Genomic DNA, 17,588 nt, shown 5'->3' with positions numbered 1-17,588 from the left:
TGGCTCCCATACTTAATTATGCATCAGAACCACCTGGAGGGATCTTGCCCCTCAGCCCAATGGGGTCCCATCCTTAGAGTTCCCGATTCAGTAGGTAAGCAAGTTTTCAGGTGATGCTTATGCTGCAGGTCCAGGGGCCACACTTTAAGAACCCCTGTGGGACTTCCCTGAGGGTCCAGTGGTTAAGAATCCATTTACCAATGCAGGGGACATGAGTTCGATCCCTGCTCAGGGAACTAAGGTCCCACATGCCTCAGGGCAATTAAGCCCATGTGCCTAGAGCCCGTGCTCTGCAACAAGAGAAGCCACCACAATGAGAAGCCTGTGTATCACAACTAGAGAGTAGCCCCTGCTTGCTGCAACTAGAGAAAGTGCACATGCAGCAACAAAGACCCAGTGCAACCAAAAATATAAATAAATAAAAAAGAACCACTGCCTTAGATAACACCCTCTACAAGGTGCCCACGAGCACAGGTGCACCTGACCTGAACATCGGAGAACAAACACGCACGTCTTTGTTGTAAACATGTTTGGATGTGTCTTTCTTATTTTGTCTCGCCTTGAGGCTTGCCAGATTTTAGTTCCCTGGCCAGGAATTGAACCTCTGCAGTGAAAGCGTGGAGTCCTAACCACTGAACTGCACAGAAAGTTCCTGGATTTGTCTTGTTGGGCCTATGAGCACCAGCTGCAGTGTCTCGGTGGAGAGGAGCACAGAGGCAGGCGGGGGTGGGGCTACTGAAGTCAAGTTTTCTTTGCCCGGCTCCATAAACTTGTAGGTCCCTCTGGCTGTAAACATTTCTCGAGTGCCCTCCACAATGGCATTCTTAAGCTAAACAACCATGTTACACATGCCAGGACATGAGTGAGCTTGACCATCCATTTGGGGCAGCAAGGCCCAATCCTTCCCTTGCCCCTTACGTGCCCATCACAAAGCCAGGCCGACCACTCCTCACTCGGGAGGGCCATGAGATTTCCCGGAGCCCCTCTGCAATGTGAAGCACAGGCCCAAGGAAGAATCAGAGAGGAAAGCAGTGGGAAGTTTTCCTCTGCTTGGAGGTTCCAGAAGGCCAGAATCAGAATCAAGAACCTCAAAGACGGACAACATTAACAAGGAACTGAGTAAGTGCATGGACTGGGGACAAGTATGTGACAGTTAGACATCCCGAAAATCATGGGCAGCTTCTTGGAGGAGATGAGTGTTTCTACTTGGTTATAAAACATTAAGTAGGGAATGGGGCCTCCCAGGTAGCGCTAGTGGTAAAGAACCGCCTGCCAATAGACGAAAGATGTGGGTTCAATTTCTGGGTCAGGAAGATCTTCTAGAGGAGGAAATGGCAACCCACTCCAGTATTCTTGCCTAGAGAATCTCATGGATAGAGGAGCACTGCGGGCTACAGTCTGTAGTGTCACAATGAGTCAGACACGACTTAGCACTAGCACTCCCTGATGGTCCACTGGCTAAGACTCTGAGGTCCCAATGCAGGGGGCCTGGGTTGGATCCCTGGTCAGGGAACTAGATCCCACATGCCACAACTAAAGGTCCCACATACTAGATCTCACATGCCACAACTAAAGGTCCCACATGCTGCAAATTTTAAAAAGTTAAGTAAAAATTGTTTAAAACCAGGAGAGTTGCAATGGTGAGCAGGTGGGCCATGTAGGACCACTTGGAGTGCACAGAAAGGAAAAACGCCATCCTCCTTCCTAACATCTCACTGCACCTGGCATGTTCTGCATGATCATGTTCCATGCATGACTCATTTTCATGTCTGGCTCCCCTCTTAATGAGGGTGGACCTTAATAGCTTTGTTCACTGTTGTTTGCACCGGAGTACCCAAACCCTCCCACATCTGGCACATGGCTGGAGGAAGGAAATGAAAAACCACAAAATGGTGATAAGGAAGATGACCCCCAATCACCCTCACCTCCAGGTACCCACACCCTGTGTAGCCCCCTCCTATGCTGCATCAGAGTGGGCCACAGTAATGCCTCTGTGATCCACAAAATGTGGCAAACGTGATGGTGTGTGGTTTCCTGGATCATACAAAGCATTGTAGCATCTGCTTTTCTACCTCAGACATGCACTCTGAGGGAAGTCAGCTGCCAGGTCAAGAGGACAACAGCAGGTGCAGTGGTTAAGAATCTGCCTGCCAATGCAAAGGACACAGGCTCGATCCCTGGTTGGGGAACTAAGATCCCACATGCTGTGGGGCAACTAAGCCCATGCACCATAGCTGCTGAGCCCGCACATCCTAAAACCTGTGTTCCCCAAGACAAGCCACTGCACCTGAACTAGCGCCCATGCACCTGAACTAGCAAGCAGCCCCTGCTTGCCACAAGTAGAGAAAGCTCGCATGCAGCAACAAAAAACCAGTGCAGCCATAAAAGAGATAAATGAATAAACAATCTTCAGGAAAAAATAAAGGAGTACACCAGCAGTGCTTGGAGAGGCTCACATGGTGGGGAATTGATACCGAACATCTCAAAAGAGGATTCCCCCAGCCATGGTCAAGCCTTCAGATGACCTCAGCCCTGGTCAACCTTGCCATCTCATGAAAGAGCCTGGGCTAGAACAACTAGCTAAGCCACCCCCAGATTCCAGATCTGCAGAAACTGTGAGATGGTATTTGTTGTATGAACTGCTTTGTGTTGGGGTAATTTGTTATTTGCCCACAGATAACAGATACAAATAATCACTTACATTAGTCTCTTCATTCAAGTTTTTCAGGAAGTTGTGGGTAGTGGCTGTCTTGGATGTACCAGATTCACCAACCAAAAGAACAGGTTGCCTAATCTTAACCATTTGTTCCAGTGTCCAGGTAGTACGGGTTGTATCCACTGTATGAACTAAAAAACATATGAAGAATTAGAGCATCACGGAAAGACCAATAAGGTGCACACTGGGCAGCCTGGAGTTCCCCAGGATCCCATAAATCCCATAAGAAGCATCAGCAAAAACCCAAGAGGTGACCTTGAAAGCATATAAATGGAGAAGCTCACTACCCCTAATGATTATTTCTAATAGCCTTATGGAGGCATAATTCACAGACCATAAAATTCATTCCAATATTAAGTGTATAATTTGATAAGTTTGATAATTTCTAGAGCTGTGTCATCATCGCATACAAGCGTAGAAAACCCAAACTGTTTCAATATCCAATTCTGACTTATACTCAGGATATTGAAAACTCCCAGGCTCTCTGCTGCATAACTCACTTATCAAGACTTATTTCCTGACCAACAACTTCCTCTGAGGGCTTCCCAGGTGGCTCAGTTGTAACAAGTCCGCCTGCCAAGCAGGAGATGCGGCTTCAATCCCTGGGTCAGGAAGATCTCCTGGGGGAGGCAATGGCAGCCCACTCCAGTATTCGTGCCTGGGAAATCCCAGGGACAGAGGAGCCTAGGGGGCTACAGTCCATGGGGTCTCAAAGAGTCCGACATGACTTAGCAACAGACTTTCACTTTTTTCAGCTTCCTCTGAAGAGAGTATCAAGCCTCCAAGTCAAGTCTGGCTTACTCCTACACTAGCAGTTTTAAATCCTGATTGGTTCCTGAGAAAACATATAAGCTTCATTCTATAAGAACTCTATACCAACCAAAATCAGATATTCGTTTTGTGGAATATCTTGAGCCTCCGTGGTATCCAAATGGCCAGAGGTGTGCATGTTAAATACAGCTCAATACACAATATCCATAGTACACTACTTCTCAAGGCAGCATCTCTTACAAAATGCTGCCTTAGTCAATTGTCTTTCCCTCCTTCCTGCGTCCCTCCCCATGCCCAGCCAGCTCTACGGGGCAGGAGGGAGCCTGTGCAAAGTGACCAGAAGCAGGAGAGCATCCTACCCACCTCAAGCCCTGCCACCCTCCCTGGCAGGGAGGGTCCACCTGCCAGGAGAAAGAGCTGAGGGGCATAGACACCTTCAGATGTCCAGAGGCACAGAAAAGGAATCCAAATGCCACCCTCTTGGCAAAACCCATGGCTCATGTTCAGCTTCTCCCCACCAGCACTCTGGGTGGGACTGAGAGTTCCACTGGGACCGCAGGATCTTCTACCCTTCCACACAGAATGAGAACCATATATGCTTAAACCGAGGGTTCAGTTCTCACGTACCCAGGATGTCAACAAATTTCCTCTCGCGGGAATGAACATACTCTGGAACTAACTGATTCCACGGTATCCATTTCTTCTGTGTGGAATCAAAGTGAAAGTCATACAAGGTTGGAAGGTGACCTGTAATAAAAAGTGGTCAGTTTTGTTTTGATCATGGACATGGAAATACAGAATCAGCTCTGGCTCATGCTTGAAATGAACTAAAGTTATTTGTTCCCTGGATAGCAACTTAATTGGATAAACTGATAGCTACAGATGGATGGACAGAGATTGATAAAGATGGATGAATGAATAAATATAAAGACATAGATCATTTCAGTTCAGTTCAGTCGCTCAGTCGTGTCCGACTCTTTGCAACCCCATGAATCGCAGCACGCCAGGCCTCCCTGTCCATCACCAACTCCCGGAGTTTACTCAAACTCATGTCCATCAAGTCGGTGATGCCATTCAGCCATCGCATCCTCTGTTGTCCCCTTCTCCTCCTGCCCCCAATCCCTCCCAGCATCAGGGTCTTTTCCAATGAGTCAACTCTTCGCATAACGTGGCCAAAGTATTGGAGTTTCAGCTTCAGCATCAGCCCTTCCAATGAACACCCAGGACTGATCTCCTTTAGGATGAACTGGTTGGATCTCTTTGCAGTCCAAGGGATTCTCAAGAGTTTTCTCCAACATAGATACGCAGATACAAATGGATGTAAGGATGGATGGATAGGTGAAAAGTGGAAGTGTTAGTCACTCAGTCGTGTCTGATTCTTTGTGACTCTATGGACTGTAGCCCACCAGGCTCCTCTGTCCGTGGAATTATCCTGGCAAAAATAACTGGAGTTGGTAACCATACTCTTCTCCAGGGGACCTTCCTGACCCAGGGATTAAACCCACCCCTCCAGCATTGCAGATGGATTCTTTACAGTTTGAGCCACCAGAGAAGCCCAAACTGTTAGTCATTCCAACTCTTGAAAGTTGGACCCCATGGACTTGCCAGACTCCTCTGTCAATGGGATAGGTAAATAGAAAGAGATAAATATGGATGGATGGAAAAAAGAAGAAAGAAAGAAGGGAAAGATAGATTTAAATATAACCAAACTAGGGAACCCAGAAGAAGGCTCAGAAAGGAAAGGGCCTGGAAGTCAGAGCTGTGAGCAAGGTGAAAAGGGCTCAGTGAGGATACCAAGAGTGAAAAGAAGGTCTAGGACCAAGTCCTGATATGAGGGAGGGGCCAAGGGGACTCAACAAAGGAAACTTGGCAGGCATGGCCAAAACGGCGCAGGATGGAAGAAGAATTTTTAAGAAGGCAGAAAGTAGCACCACGCCTGATACTGGGGCAAGGTCAGGGAGGCAAAGATCAGAAGAGGCTATTAGATCCAGCAATAAGAAGGCAGTGTAGGTGCTGGCTGGGAGCAGTCTGGGTGGAGATGTGCAGAAGGGAGGTGGGAGGCAGATGGTTGAGAAGTGATGGGATGAAAGAGAAAGTAGCTCGAGGACAATATTTTAGGACACGTGGCTTTAAAAGAGAAGAGGCAGGGACTTCCCTGGTGGTCCAGTGGCTAAGAATCTGAGCTCCCAATGCAGGAGGTCTGGGTTCGATCCCTGGTTGGGGAACTAGATCCTACACACTGTAACTAAAGATCCTGTGTGCTACAATTAAGACCCAGTGCAGCCAAATAATTAAAAAAAAAAAAAAAAAGAAGAGGCAGAGAGACATCTCTAGAAGGGGCTAGGATCAGGAAGGATTTACTGGAACATGTCAAAGAGCCAGTGGGACAGGGTTGGTAGAGATGGACAGATGGAAAATATAAAAGACAGGAGAAAACCGGTGAAGCCAGGAGCCTGAGGAGGTGGGAGGCAGCAGATCTCAAAGCTCAGGGCAGGTTCAGCTTGGCCAAGAGGAGGGTCTCCTCACCCCTGAGAAAGGAGGCAGGAGAAGATGGGGGCTGGAAAAATTTCTATCTGACAGTGTGAGTTTTTCCTGTTCAAGGAAGGAGGAAGGTCACCTGCAGAGATAGGGGCGAGGGCCCAGTGGAGATTTGGAGAAAAGGGAAATGAATTACCCCTGTGGAGATAGGAGAGGGAGTTCAAGCTCAAGACTGAATTTATGGAGGTGCCAGGAGTTTGATCCCTGGGTTGGGAAGAATCCCTGGAGAAGGGAATGGCAACCCACTCCAGTATTCTTGCCTGGAGAACCCCATGGACAGAGGAGCCTGGCTACAGTCTATAGGGTCACAAAGAGTCAGACACGACTGAGCGACTAACACTTTCACTTTCAGTCTTCATAGTGATTTTCTCAGTACCATTCAAACCCTGGGGAGGCAGAGAAGGCAGGCTTGGGTTATCTCAGACAGATTTGACAGAAGGGCAAAATTAGGCAAGAGGGCCAGGAAATTTAGGCAAGGGAGACTAAAGCAACAGGGCAGCAGAAAAGGATTTAGAAGGTTCAGAAGGTGGTAGGAAGACAGGGAGGGGCAAGGGATAGTCCCCATGAGGCCAAGTGAGAACACATGTGGCAGGAGTCACAGAAGCTGACGGTGGGTGGGAAGTGGAAGTGTAACTATGATGTAGACAGAACAGTATTGAGTGTTATGGGCTAGGATGAGGTCAAGGGACCCAGATGCTGGAGTTGAATGCAGAAGGCATTTGGAAGTGGGTTGTCTACAGGGCCATTCAAGTCTTCAAGCTGAGGGCAAACTAAGGGAAAAAGACCAGACCGGGACCAGCATCGTCTGTGAGGGATGAGGGTTGCAGGTGGCAGGAGCATGTAGCCAGCACAGTGGGCAAAACTGGGAAGTTCCCCCCAGAAAAAAGACTCGGGGTTCTGAAAAAGTGCAAGAAAACTAGCCCCCCAAAGACCCCAGACTTCTTTTTTTTTTAAACCACAACCTGCCTTCTTGGGAGAAAGCAGATATATATATAATATTTTAATGTATTTACTTGTTTTCTCCAGGTCTTAGTAGCAGCATGCAGAATCTTCAGTTGCTGCATGCAAACTCTGAGTTGCAGTACGTGGGATCTAGTTCCCTGACCAGAGATTGAACCCAGGTCCCCTGCATTGGAAGCACGGTGTCTTAGCCACCAGGGAAGTCCCAAGACCACAGCCTTTTTTAAAAATTAATTAATTTATTTTAATTGGAGGCTAATTACTTTACAGTACTGTGGTGGTTTTTGCCATACATTGACATGAATCATCCACAGGGGTACATGTGTCCCCCATCCCATCCCTCTGGGTTGTCCCAGTGTACCGGCTTTGAGTGCCCTATTTCATGCATTGAACTTGGACTGGTCATCTGTTTCACATACGGTAATATACATGTTTCAGTACTATTTTTCTCAAATCATTCCACCCTCACCTTCTCCCACAGAGGCCCAAAAGGCTGTTCTTTATATCTGGGTCTCTTTCACTGTCTCGCGTATAGGGTCATCGTTACTACCTTTCTAAATTCCATATGTATACATTAATATACTGTATTGGTGTTTTTCTTTCTGACTTACTTCAGTCTATATAATAGGCTCCAGTTTCATCCACCTCATTAGAACTGATTCAAATGCATTCCTTTTAATAGCTGGGTAATATTCCACTGTGTATATGTACCACAACTTTCTTATCCATTTGTCTGCTGATGGACATCTAGGTCGTTTCCACGTCCTGGCTATTGTAAACAATGCTGCAATGAACACTGGGGTACATGTGTATCTTTCAATTTTGGTTTCCTCGGTGTGTATGCCCAGCAAGGACCACAGACTTTTAAAACATCTTTTATTTGCTCAATGACTCTCTAGTAGAAAGACCTATGATCATTTTACTTTGAGCTTTAAAAACAACAGCCCAGGTAATGATTACAGAATAAAACTTGGGTCTCCCTGCCAAGTCATATTCAAGTGTCATTAAGAGACAGATGAACAAGGATCCTAGTGTTATCTATAGTTCTTGGAGAATGCAACATTTTCACCATATATGGTTCTTTGAGGATGCACATTTCTTCATGCAAACACTTAAACCTTAATATAATGATTTCCTACAAATGATCTGTGGATCCACATGTGATTATCTGCTGTGCAAAGTCTCAGGAATACAGCAGATGAATTAGCTGTGGAATTGTAGAGAAAAAAAAAAACAGAGAAGCTAAAAGGAGAAGAAATTAATACAATGTGAAAATTTTACAGAGCTTAAACAGAGTGAATGAAGCAAGCACCTAAACTAGGTGGGGAAAGGTTAGATTCATCAAGAAAGGCCACCCAAAGGAGCTAGGCTTTAGGACTTCCCTGCTGGTCCAGTGGCTAAGGCTCTGAACTCCCAATACAAGGGGCCCAGGTTCAATCCCTGGTCAGGAAACTAGATCCCACATGCCACAACTAAGAGTTCCAAGATTTCAATTCAAGATCCCACATGCTGCAACTAAGATCCAGACTTCTGCTATTGAAGCTTATGTATTTGAACTTCTGAGGGTGCCACTAGGTGCTCTGCACAATTTTCTACAGAAGCAAACAATCTAGGAAACCCATACAGGCATACATATGGAAAAGCAAGGTCATGTCCTCTAAAAACCTAACCAAAAGTGTTCTGAGCAAAAAAACAGGTTACGTTTGGTTCCTACCTGGCAGTTCCCCAGGACTGGCCCATATCCCTTCTGTATCAGCAGTAGGCAAAGAAGCAATGCGCTTAATACATTCATCAAACTTGGCCCTTCCATCCTCGAGGAGGCAAGAGCCCAGAGAACAGTACAGAGCCTCTAGGAAGTAGCACTCCAGAAGATCGGGCTCCTCGATTTCTCCCTCTAGTAACGAATCCAGCATCTTGGCTAACTGGGTTACCTGGTTCACAGGAAAATACCTGGGTCAGCCCATATATTCCACACAACCCCTTGAGAGTCAGTTCTGGTCACAAATCCTGGGACTCCAGATCTCAGAACGATGGGAATTATATGGCCCACCATACTGGTTTGGGCAGATGGAGCCCAGTATCTTGTCTTGCTTGTGGTCACGAAAGGAAGTATTGAGTCTCCCTTGTCAGTAACCGGCAAGGTTAGATCTTACCCATCTGATGTCTTTGCTTTCCTTTTGAAAGCTCTTTAGGGAAGAATTTCTTTTTGCTAACAAAGATAGTTTCTTACCATATTTAGGTCTGTCTGTGGAACTATCGTCTTCAGCTTCTCTCCTTGTCTTCCATCCACTATTCCTTCCACTATCACATCAATGAGGTACGGTACGTATTTATCAAACAGACTCTCTAAATAACCTTGCTCCATCTATAAAAGAGCAGAATTTCAAAGCATTCTCAAGGGTTCCTTTATTTAACTTTCAGTCTGCTTCTTCTATCACAGATTCTTTTATTATTATTATTGTTATTTTGACTGTGCCATCCTGCTTGCAGGATCTTAGTTCACTGACCAAGGAGCCAACCTGGGCCCTCAGCAGGGAAAGTGCTGGGTCCTAACCACTGGACTGCTGGGGAACTTCCAAGGGTTCCTTTATTCAAACAGAAGCTCATGGGAAGCTGTGCTTGTAAAAAGAGGGGATGAGAAACATTTTCTGATGAGTGAGAAATTGAGCAGGTGAGTAAACTCTGATAACTCACCTATATATTTGTAGAAAAATTTGTCCTTTATAATATGCTTCTGTTTTATCACAAAACCTTCAATTTCACTGCCACAGAATCTATCCCACCACCTGGGAGGGAGGTGCTATAAAAGGTCCCACCAGACAGGCAAAGAGCTGATTATCTAAGAATTTAAGTGACATGGCCACAGCCATTGAACAAAGAGTATAAAGCAATGGAAGGTCTCTCTCCCTATAGAGACATTGATGATCCCAAGGGCTTGTATGGGCGTCATCTCCCATACGACATGCATCAATGCTAAGTCTCATCAGTCATGTCTGACTCTTTGCAACCTAATGGACTGTAGCCCACTAACTCCTTTGTCCATGGGATTCTCCAGGCAAGAATACTGGAGTGGTTCACCATGCCCTCCTCCAGGGGATCTTCCTGACCCAGGGATCTTTCGTGTCTCCGGCCTTGGCAGGTGGGTTCTTTACCACTAGCGCCACCTAGGAAGCCCCTCCCATATGACTCATGTGCCTCAAATGGTCCTAACATGTTCCCCTTGCTCCTCTCTTCTCTGGGGTAATTGCGTCAGTTTCCAATTTTCCATCAGCCTAGTGGCCCTTCTAGAGCTGCATCCTGTATGGTCATGATGTCCTGGGTGTGATCAAGCCACAGCCTTCACATGACTGTCACGTTTCCCTCTGAATCTTTCAATGAAGTCTACCATTAAGGCAATACATGGCACTTCCCTGCTGGTCCAGTGGTTAAGAATCTGCCTGCCAGTGCAGGGGATGCAGGTTCAATCCCTGGTTGGGGAACTAAGATCCCACATGCCTCAAGGCAACTAAGCAGGTGCACTACAACTCCTGAGTCTGTGCTCTAGAGCCCACGAGTTGCAACTATGAAAACCATGTGCCCTAGAGCCCATGATCCACACAAGAGAAGCCACCACAATGAGAAACACTTGCACTGCAACTAGAGAGTAGCCTTCACTCACTGCAACTAGAGAAAGCCCATGAGCAGCAATGAAGACCCAAAGGAGCCAAAAAAAAAAAAAAGACAGTACACATTTCTGAGCAGGTTTATGACCTATCACAGTGTTTGAGATCAACTGAAACCATTGAGTCTCAATTCTGTGACAAATTAGGTCCTTCACACACTGTGTTCACCCAACTGAGCAAGACAGGAGGAGCCCGACACCTCCTAGAGACAAGTCTCTCAACCACTGGACTTGGCTGGATGAGGGGTTGCCAGCTACAATCCATAAGCCAAATCTGGCCTGCCACCTGTTTTGTAAATAAAGCTTTATTGGTACATAGCAATGCCCATTCATGTACTATGGCTGCTTTTATACCATAATGGTGGGGTTGAGTAGTTGCAAAAGAAACCATATGGCCCCCAAAGCCTAAAATATTTACTCTCTTTCACAGAAAAAATTTGTCACCCCCTGGTCTAGACTATCAAAATCACTTTCTATCCCACCTGCCATGAATTTTCTGGAAATCTCATAAGGGTGTCTTCCATGCTGTCACCCAACTTACTGATAACATTTAGTGCTCAAGATCACGGGCAGGTCAAGGTCAAGGTCAAGATCATGGCCTTCAGTGACAAACATCCCTCTGAGTTATGTTTATCCAATTAGCCACCAATACTAATGATTGTTAGTTCATTTTGGAAATAATTTTCACCTTGTTTTGTATTTGATTAACCCATTTTTTCCAGTATGGTTTATATTTCAAGTTTTTAGGATCCACATAAACCATTCCACATCGAGACACAGTCGCAGGTGAGGCATACTGTAAATCCCCAACCTGGAGAAATGAACAAAATCAGTGTTATCTATAGCAGTCCGAGTCCCTGGGAATATATATGGACAAAACTACAATTCAAAAAGATACATGCACCCCAATGTTCATTGCAACAGTATTTACAAAGGCCAAGACATGGAAACAATGCAAATTTCCATCAACAGGTGAATGGATAAAGAAGATGTGGTACATACACACAATAGAACATGACTCAGCCAAAAAAAAGAATGAAATAATGCCATTTGCAGCGACATGGATGGCCCTAAAGATTATCATACTAAATGAAATAGGTCGGAAAGAGAAAGACAAATACCATATGATATCAGTTATATGTGGAATCTAAAACATGACACAGGTGAATTTATTTACGAAACAGAAACAGACTTACAGAGAGAATAGACTTGTGGGTGCCAAGGAGGAGGGGGTAGGGAGAAGGAAGGACTGAGAGTTGGGGACTAGCAGATGCAAACTATTATATACAGAATGCATAAACAAGGTCCTACCGTATAGTGTGGGGAACGATATTCAAACCATAATGCAAGATAATGTGAAAAAGAATGCATATAAATGTACAACTGAATCACTCTGCTATACAGCAGAAATCAATACAACACTGCAAATCAACTGTACTTCAATAAAATAAATTTTTAAAAATAAGTACTTTAAATTGTAATTAAAAGAAAGACTTCTATTCGAAATTATTTGTCATCACTACTTGCCTCGAAGAGCAGGGCACAGTGTGCTTGAAGCCGAATACGCTCGCCATTGGCCAGCGTCAACAGCTTGTTGTCGTCCATCACAGAATTCATGTTCTCCACCCACAGAGCATCCACATCACCATCGAATAAAATATACCTGTGGCAACCGGAAAAAAGTCAGCTATGGCACCTGGAAGACTTCCCGTTACGCAATTTGGTGTAACCTCCCCATTCATGTTGAACATCTTTTCCCAGAGTTTTCTAACCAGAATGTGAGACAGAGCACCCTACTTGGTCCAGAGATTTGACCTAATAAAATAACCATGATGTCCCAAGCTCAAATCCCTGGCCTTGAGGCAAGCGCTTCCCTCCCCTTCCCAGGACCTCAGCTTCCTCCACGGTAAGCTGGGGACCAACACAGTCAAGGAGAAGAAATTAGATAAGACAGAAACAGTGCTGAAGTGGTACCTAGAGCTTCACAGCAGAGCCTCCTGAGTCTACCTGCCTCCAATCATGAAACTACAATACTACACATCACTTGTTTACTTGTAAGTTTTGGCTAATTCATTACAAATCCACCCAGGCTCTCCCCTCCTTACACAGATACTCACTTTCGCTCCTTCTTATCCGTGGGCTTGTTGATCTCCCGGAAGATGTTGGACAGCACCCCATCCGTCCAGTCTCGGGTGGTGGGATCCAGGATGCCATACAGCTCTATGACACTCATAGCCTTGGGGTTCAGGATATACAGCTTTGTCACCAGCCCAAGCCTACATAGAAGGAAAAGCCTCAGCCAGGACTCAGGCAGACTCAGCGCATTAGAACAATCCAGGCCACTCATGTAGGGGGTTAGATTTTGGATCCGATCCAAAATTTAACATGCAAACCATCCAAACCATCCCCTGCACTGGGCTTCCCATTCTCTGTTAATGGTTTTTACTAAAGTCAGGGGAGGGTTTCCCTGGTGGCTCAGATGGTAAAGAATCAGCCTGTGAATGCAGGAGATCTGAGTTCAGTCCCTGGATGGGAAAGATCCCCTGGGGAAGGGAATGGCAACCCACTCCAGTATTCTTGCCTGGAGAATTCCAAGGAGAGGTGAGCCTGGTGGACTATAGCCCATGGGGTCGAAAAGAGTCAGACACGACTGAGCAACTAACAAAGGGAAGGGAACCACCTTTCACCAGACATGTGGCCACAATATAAGCGAGGTCTGAACTGATAACACGGCTTTGATTTTGGGGGGCAACAGGTGCTAACCTTCATGTATATTTCATCTCCGTGTATTTACATATTCATGCATATGGCATATTTATGTAAATATTTCACAACTAGTGTATAAGAGGTAACAGTCATCATGGTAACATAAAACCTTTGAACTCACGATGTTCAATCCCTTGTGTTAATAGAATGACATCCACTCTGCATTGTCAATTTTTAGAAATCTATTTATTTATTTGGCTGTGCCAGGTCTTAGTTGCAGCACATGGGTTCTTTTAGTTGAGGCGTGGAGGATCTAGTTCCCTGGCCAGGGATCAAACCTGGGTCCCCTGCATTGGGAGCTTGGAGTATTAGCCTTTGAAACACCAGGGAAGACCCTAAGTTGCTTTTTTTATAAATCACTTAGACTTACATGTAGTGGTATGTAGGGGTATTTCCCACTACAATGCCTATAAACGCTGATGGTGCTGGGGGATTAATTCATTCACAGAAAACTAAAGTTCACATGAACCATAGTTCATAATTAACAAAGTAAGTAAATAAAAATAATAGTGGCATACTGATACTCACATCTATATATAATAGTTTCATAAATGATCTAACAATGAATTAATAAAGGATTAATTAATATTAATATAATAACAAATACAGGATGGCTATGGAATAAAATCCTTACAATCAGTAAGCCACAGTCCAATGGTTTTCTCATGAAAAATATAAGAAGGAACACGAAGAAATGACACAGTCATTTTATAAACTTTTATAAACTATAAAAGATTTTATAGACTATCTAGAACTGGTAAAGTCACAATGATTATAATGCTTGATTTAGATTTTTGCTGGAATATCAGCACGTATTGAAATCTTTCTGCAATGTAGTGATTGCATGCGTGCTAAGTCGCTTTGGTCGTGTCTGACTCTTTGCAACCCTATGGACTATAGCCCACCAGGCTCCTCTTTCCATGGGATTCTCCAGGCAAGAATACTGGAGTGAGTTGCTACGTCCTTCTCCAGGGGATCTTCCTGACCCATGGAATAAACCCAAGTCTCTTATGTCTCCTGCATTGACAGATGGGTTCTGTACCACTAGCGCCACCTTGGAAGTGATTGCTTAGGAGAAAAGTGAGAATCAGAAAACTCATTTTCAGTATAAGGGTATTGATTGATTCACCACAGGTCTTTGTGACATTCTATATTAGGAGTGTGAGGTCACTTTTTCCTTCAAGAGATACAACTCTTGCAAGGCTGGCGATGACAAGGCACTTAGGGAGGTGACTTTCTTTTTGGCCACTCTGATACCATAACAGTGTCGCAGAATGGTGTGGGTCCTGACTGATTTTAAAGGAATCTGAGCATCAAGAAAATACAACCTAAGTTCATTTTCAAAACATCCTTATAAGATAGCTGGTGAAATACTCATTTCATAAATAAACCTATTTACAGCCTGATGGACAAAAGGCTCACTGTTTTGCCTTCTAAAATATATCAACTAAATCAGCAATGGAACAAGTTAAGATGCTCTGGTTTTCAGACATCACTGGGAGTCCAGTGGTTAGGACTCCACGTTTCCACTCCAGGGGGCATGGGTTCCATCTCTAGTCAGGGAACTAAGATCCCACAAGCCCTGAGGCATGCCCCCCCCCAAAAAAAGATGCTCTGGGCTTAAAGGGGGCTATTTGGGACCAATGTAATCTCCCAGGAAATCAGAGAACAAAGAGGGACTAAGTAATACACCACCGATCTCAGCATGAAATCACCCTGGCAACCAAACCCTCCCCACAGACACCATTACTCACTTGGTCTGGGCCTGACACAGAGCGTTAATGACCACAGACTTGCCCCCTCCCGTGGGCCCCACCACCATTGTCGTGTGGCGAGTCAACATGGTCTCGTACATCTGAACCACCTTGTCCACCTGGGGAACAAACATTGGCAGCTGGGTTAAAACATACCTTCTGGTTAAAAACAGGTTTATTGAGCTAGAATTTGCATACTGTACAATCCACCCATTTAAAGTGGTCTCAACAATGTAATGGCTTTAATATGTTTGAAAGTTTGTGAAACTATTATGACATTCAATTTGAGAACATTTTCATCACCCTCCCAATAAAACCCCTGTGCTCATTAGTCATGTCTACCAAGCCCATTGCCCCCAGCTCCAAGTGCCCACTTTCTGTCTCTATGGATTTGCCCATTCTCAACATATAAATGGAATGATAGAAATGGAATCGTGCAGTATGTAGTCCTGGGTGTCTGGCTTCTTTCCCTGAGTATCATGCTATACACTATCATCAATGCAGCCTGTGTCAGTGCTTCACTCTTTTTAATGGCCAAATAATATTCCATCATATGGATGGATGACATTATGTTTATCTCTTCATCTGTTGTATTATTTCCACTTGTTGGCTATTACGAATAACACTGTTACGAACATTTGTGGGCAAGTTTTCATGTGGATAAATACGTTCTCATTTCTCTTGGGTTTATACCTAAGAATAAAATTGCTGTATCATATGGTAACTCTGGGCTTCCCAGGCAGCACTAGTGGTAAAGAACTTTCCTGCCAATGTAGGAGACGTAAAAGACCTGGGTTCGATCCCTGGGTTGGGACGAACCCCTGGAGGAGGGTATGACAACCCACTCCAGTATTCTTGCCTGGAGAATCCCACAGACAGCGCAGCCCGGAGGACTACAGTCCACAGGGTCGCAAAGAGTCAGCCACGGACGGAAGAGACAGCATGCATGCACGCAAGGTAACTTTTTCACAGGAAGTTTCACTTTTTGAGGAACCATCAGACTTTTCTGAAGTGGCTACCCCATTTTACATTCCCAACCAAAAAGCACAGCTCTTTGAACAACTCCCTGTAGAGGAAACCATCAAGGCCAGGAGAATTGTAGAGGGCTCTCTCATCTACGGTTGGTACCCACTGCCCCTGCCTGAGGCTCTGGGCAGCCTGACACCCCAAGGTGGCCCATCCAGATGCAGCCACTCCGAGCCTGCAGCTTGGGGAGCTGACACCTTCAGCAGAACACTTGGGCAATAATTTATGGCCTACAGACAACATATACAACTTCACAGGTTTCAGGTGATCAAAATTCTATTTGTAATATCTAATTTAATTTTTTTGTAAGTATGACTCTGGGGGAAACAAAGGTAGGGTAGGAAGAAAACCTTAGATGATTGAACCCTCCCAAAAAATACTTATCTGATCACATTATACCAGTTGGAAGGTGATATATACATACAATGGAATATTACTAGGCCTTAAAAAGGAAGGGAATTCTGACACATGCTACAACATGGATGAACCTTGAGAAAATGATGCTGAGTGAAATCAGCCAAACACAAAAGGACAAATACTGTATGATTCCACTCATATAAGATCTCCAGAGGAGTCAAATAGAGTGGAGGTTACCAGGGGCTGAGGGAGGGAAATAAGGAGTTATCATTTAATGGGAACAGAGTTTCTCTTTTGCAAAATGCCAAAGTTCTAGAGATCTATTTTACAACAACATGAATATACCTAACATCACTAAAAATGGATAAGATGTAAGATAAGATGGTAAATCTTATGTCGTATGTACTTAATCACAATAAAAAATGGGGGTAAGGGTGGGGAATGGTTAAGACAGGAAATTTTATGTGCATTTTACAATTTTTTTAATGAAAAAAAAATGGAAAGGACCCAGGGAAAGTCAGTGAACTCTCATCTTCAGCACCACTTTACCTGGACAGGTAAGATGACGTAGCCATTTTCCTGAAGCACCTGTTCCACGGCATCATTGAAATCAGGGTAGCGAACCCGAGGGCAATCTAGTCCAGGGAACAGATCAGAGATCAAACCAAGGAAGAGAGGCACATCTTCAAACACGAATTTGGGCAGGTTCATGTCTCGAAGGGCCCTCATCAACACCACATCCTGCATGGAATGAAACACATGTCTTCAGAGATGTTTCCAAAAGACCCCAAGGCTAGTCTAGAAATAGTCTTATGAAATAGACAATGAAATCTTATACGAAATATAAAACAGAGCACTGCAGGTAAGACTTTCTAGAGAAACACATGAGTCTGTTGCCCACAGAGGAGCATCCATTGAGCTCTGTTTTGGAGGAAGCCCCATGTGAAAGAAACATGACTGTTCCTCTGGCTTTTATTGCAAAGAGGAAAAAAAACTCATGTTCATGCTTTCTTGAGAATTCTGTTCATCCCCACCCCTC

The 17,588-nt window shown here is 44.7% G+C and overlaps 1 protein-coding gene across 2 annotated transcripts in view; it reads right to left on the bottom strand.

The window, feature by feature from the left end:
* DNAH10 (dynein axonemal heavy chain 10) overlaps positions 1–17,588 on the bottom strand; it is a 154,839-nt gene that overhangs the window by 64,651 nt on the left and 72,600 nt on the right. For both annotated transcript variants that reach the window (XM_065904874.1, XM_065904876.1), the window contains 9 exons: positions 17,099–17,290; positions 15,167–15,285; positions 12,764–12,922; positions 12,174–12,309; positions 11,335–11,457; positions 9,216–9,350; positions 8,700–8,916; positions 4,115–4,234; positions 2,702–2,847 (listed from right to left, as the gene is read on the bottom strand). In XM_065904874.1, the coding sequence (XP_065760946.1) occupies positions 2,702–2,847; positions 4,115–4,234; positions 8,700–8,916; positions 9,216–9,350; positions 11,335–11,457; positions 12,174–12,309; positions 12,764–12,922; positions 15,167–15,285; positions 17,099–17,290 (1,347 nt within the window). The remainder of the gene's footprint in view (positions 1–2,701; positions 2,848–4,114; positions 4,235–8,699; positions 8,917–9,215; positions 9,351–11,334; positions 11,458–12,173; positions 12,310–12,763; positions 12,923–15,166; positions 15,286–17,098; positions 17,291–17,588) is intronic.

Source organism: Muntiacus reevesi, chromosome 13 (assembly GCF_963930625.1).
Source record: "Muntiacus reevesi chromosome 13, mMunRee1.1, whole genome shotgun sequence".
In the NCBI taxonomy this organism is placed as follows: domain Eukaryota; kingdom Metazoa; phylum Chordata; class Mammalia; order Artiodactyla; family Cervidae; genus Muntiacus; species Muntiacus reevesi.
Note: the sequence above shows the minus strand (reverse complement) of the source record. Positions and strands in the feature narration are given on the sequence as shown.